Source organism: Auxenochlorella protothecoides, assembly GCF_000733215.1.
Source record: "Auxenochlorella protothecoides strain 0710 unplaced genomic scaffold scaffold18, whole genome shotgun sequence".
NCBI lineage: Eukaryota > Viridiplantae > Chlorophyta > Trebouxiophyceae > Chlorellales > Chlorellaceae > Auxenochlorella > Auxenochlorella protothecoides.
The window spans coordinates 550,169-551,866 of NW_011934213.1; the positions used below are offsets into that span (position 1 = coordinate 550,169).

Sequence of the window (1,698 nt, forward strand, 5' to 3'; positions counted from 1 at the left end):
CCCCCAGCCCCGGGCCCCGGCGTCTCCGCAGCGCCAGCCCCGGCCGCCGCGCCCAACCAGCCACCCTCAGTCCTGGGCCCCACCGTCTCCGCAGCGCCATCCCCAGCCGCCACTCCCATCCAGCCTACCCCAGTCCTGGGCCCCGGCGTCTCCGCAGCGCCATCGCCAGCCCCGGCCGCCGCGCCCGACCAGCCGCCCCCAGCCTCGGTCACTGACAGCGGCGCAGCACCTCCACCCCCCTCGGGCAGGGCGGCTGCGTGGTGGCATGTGCCATTCACGCAGGAGCAGGTGGACTGGATCGTCGAACTCCGCCGGCGCATGCCGAAGAGGCCAAAGTGGGGTCTGTGGGAACATCATCCGCACCTCTGCCTGCCGCTGGCCAGGCGACTCCTCGCGGAGCGCGAAAGGCGACAGCCGGCCGCGCCAGCTCCCGCGCAGACGCCCGGGGATGCGCCACAAGGGCAGGCGGGCGAGGAGGCGACGCAGCACGACGCAAATTGCCCAGATGTGAGTGGTGAGGGACGACCGGGAATGCGCGAGTGTATGAACATTGGCAGTGGTTTGACACGAGTACTTTCTCGCCCCCTAGAGGGGGCGGCCAGGGGTTTGACAGATGGGTAGCACAGCTACACATGTATTCACCAGCCCCAGATCCTACCTACATGCACAGGTCGGTGACACTGCAGCGTCAGCCGCCGCAGCAGCCGCAGCCGCAGCCGCCGCCGCCACAGAGCTCAAGCGCAAGGTTGAGGAGCGTGCGAAGCAGCACGCGGCCAACAAGGGCGCCGGCATCCCCAGCAAGCGGCGGGGCCTGGGCAAGCAACGGCGCGCGGCGCTGGCCAAGCGCAAGGAGGCCGCGGCGAACGCCGCCGGCGGCCCCGCCAAGGGGCCTCAGCAGCCCGTGCAGGAGCGGCACATCGGGCGGCTGTTCAGCCTCCTGCCCTGCAGACAGAGCTTCGAGGCGGTGCACATCACTGGCACCCTGACGACGTTGGGAGCCCTCTTGCGGCGGCATGAGAAGCGCAACAAGGGCGGCGTGGCGAGGATGACGAGGCTGCAGCTTTCCACCGAGAAGGAGTGGAGAATGTATACCGTGCCCGAGGTGAGGATCAGCACCGCATGTTGCGGAGGGAGGGGTATGGGTGGTGCAGAGGTGTCTTGTAAGTCTACACTGTGAGCACAGGCCACTCCTTTTCTTTTGCAGTCGGTGGGGGGGGGGGGGACGGGAATACACTGTAGGATCGTCCCGCGATGTTCCGTGGATCCAGGGTCTGGGGGTCGTGTGGTGCAGCAGAGGTGTGAGGCCCCGACTCCTCGTCGCTCACACCCACCCCACCCGCATCTTGCCAATCCCAGGCACTGAAATTCCTCAATCTCGAGGAGGTTCATGGCATCCCCGCCAGGAAGAAACAGGCCATCGAGGCCTGCCTCCGTAGAAAGGCGGAGGAGTACCAGGTGGACGCAGAGGGGAAGCGGGGGAAGAAGAAGACGGGCGAGACGGGCGAGAAGAAGACCGACTGGTTCGTGCATGTTGGTTGGGCATTCTTCGCCCTCCTCTTCAACTTTCGCCGCTTCGAGGGCTGCGGCTGGTACTCTGCTGGGCACTGGAGGACGAATGGCTACAGCGTCACCGTCACCCTGCGGCGGGCGAGAGGGCCTCCCCGGCCCGGCGACCCCCCGCCCCGCCCCCCTGGCGCC

General features: G+C 68.0%; 1 protein-coding gene across 1 annotated transcript in view; it reads left to right on the forward strand.

The window, feature by feature from the left end:
- F751_1838 (hypothetical protein) overlaps positions 1–1,698 on the forward strand; it is a gene marked incomplete at both ends in the record, with an annotated part of 6,324 nt that overhangs the window by 2,738 nt on the left and 1,888 nt on the right. Inside the window, 3 exons of the mRNA XM_011399545.1 lie at positions 1–514; positions 732–1,102; positions 1,357–1,589. The exon at positions 1–514 is cut by the window's left edge and continues 1,651 nt beyond it. Of these exons, the coding sequence (XP_011397847.1) occupies positions 1–514; positions 732–1,102; positions 1,357–1,589 (1,118 nt within the window). The remainder of the gene's footprint in view (positions 515–731; positions 1,103–1,356; positions 1,590–1,698) is intronic.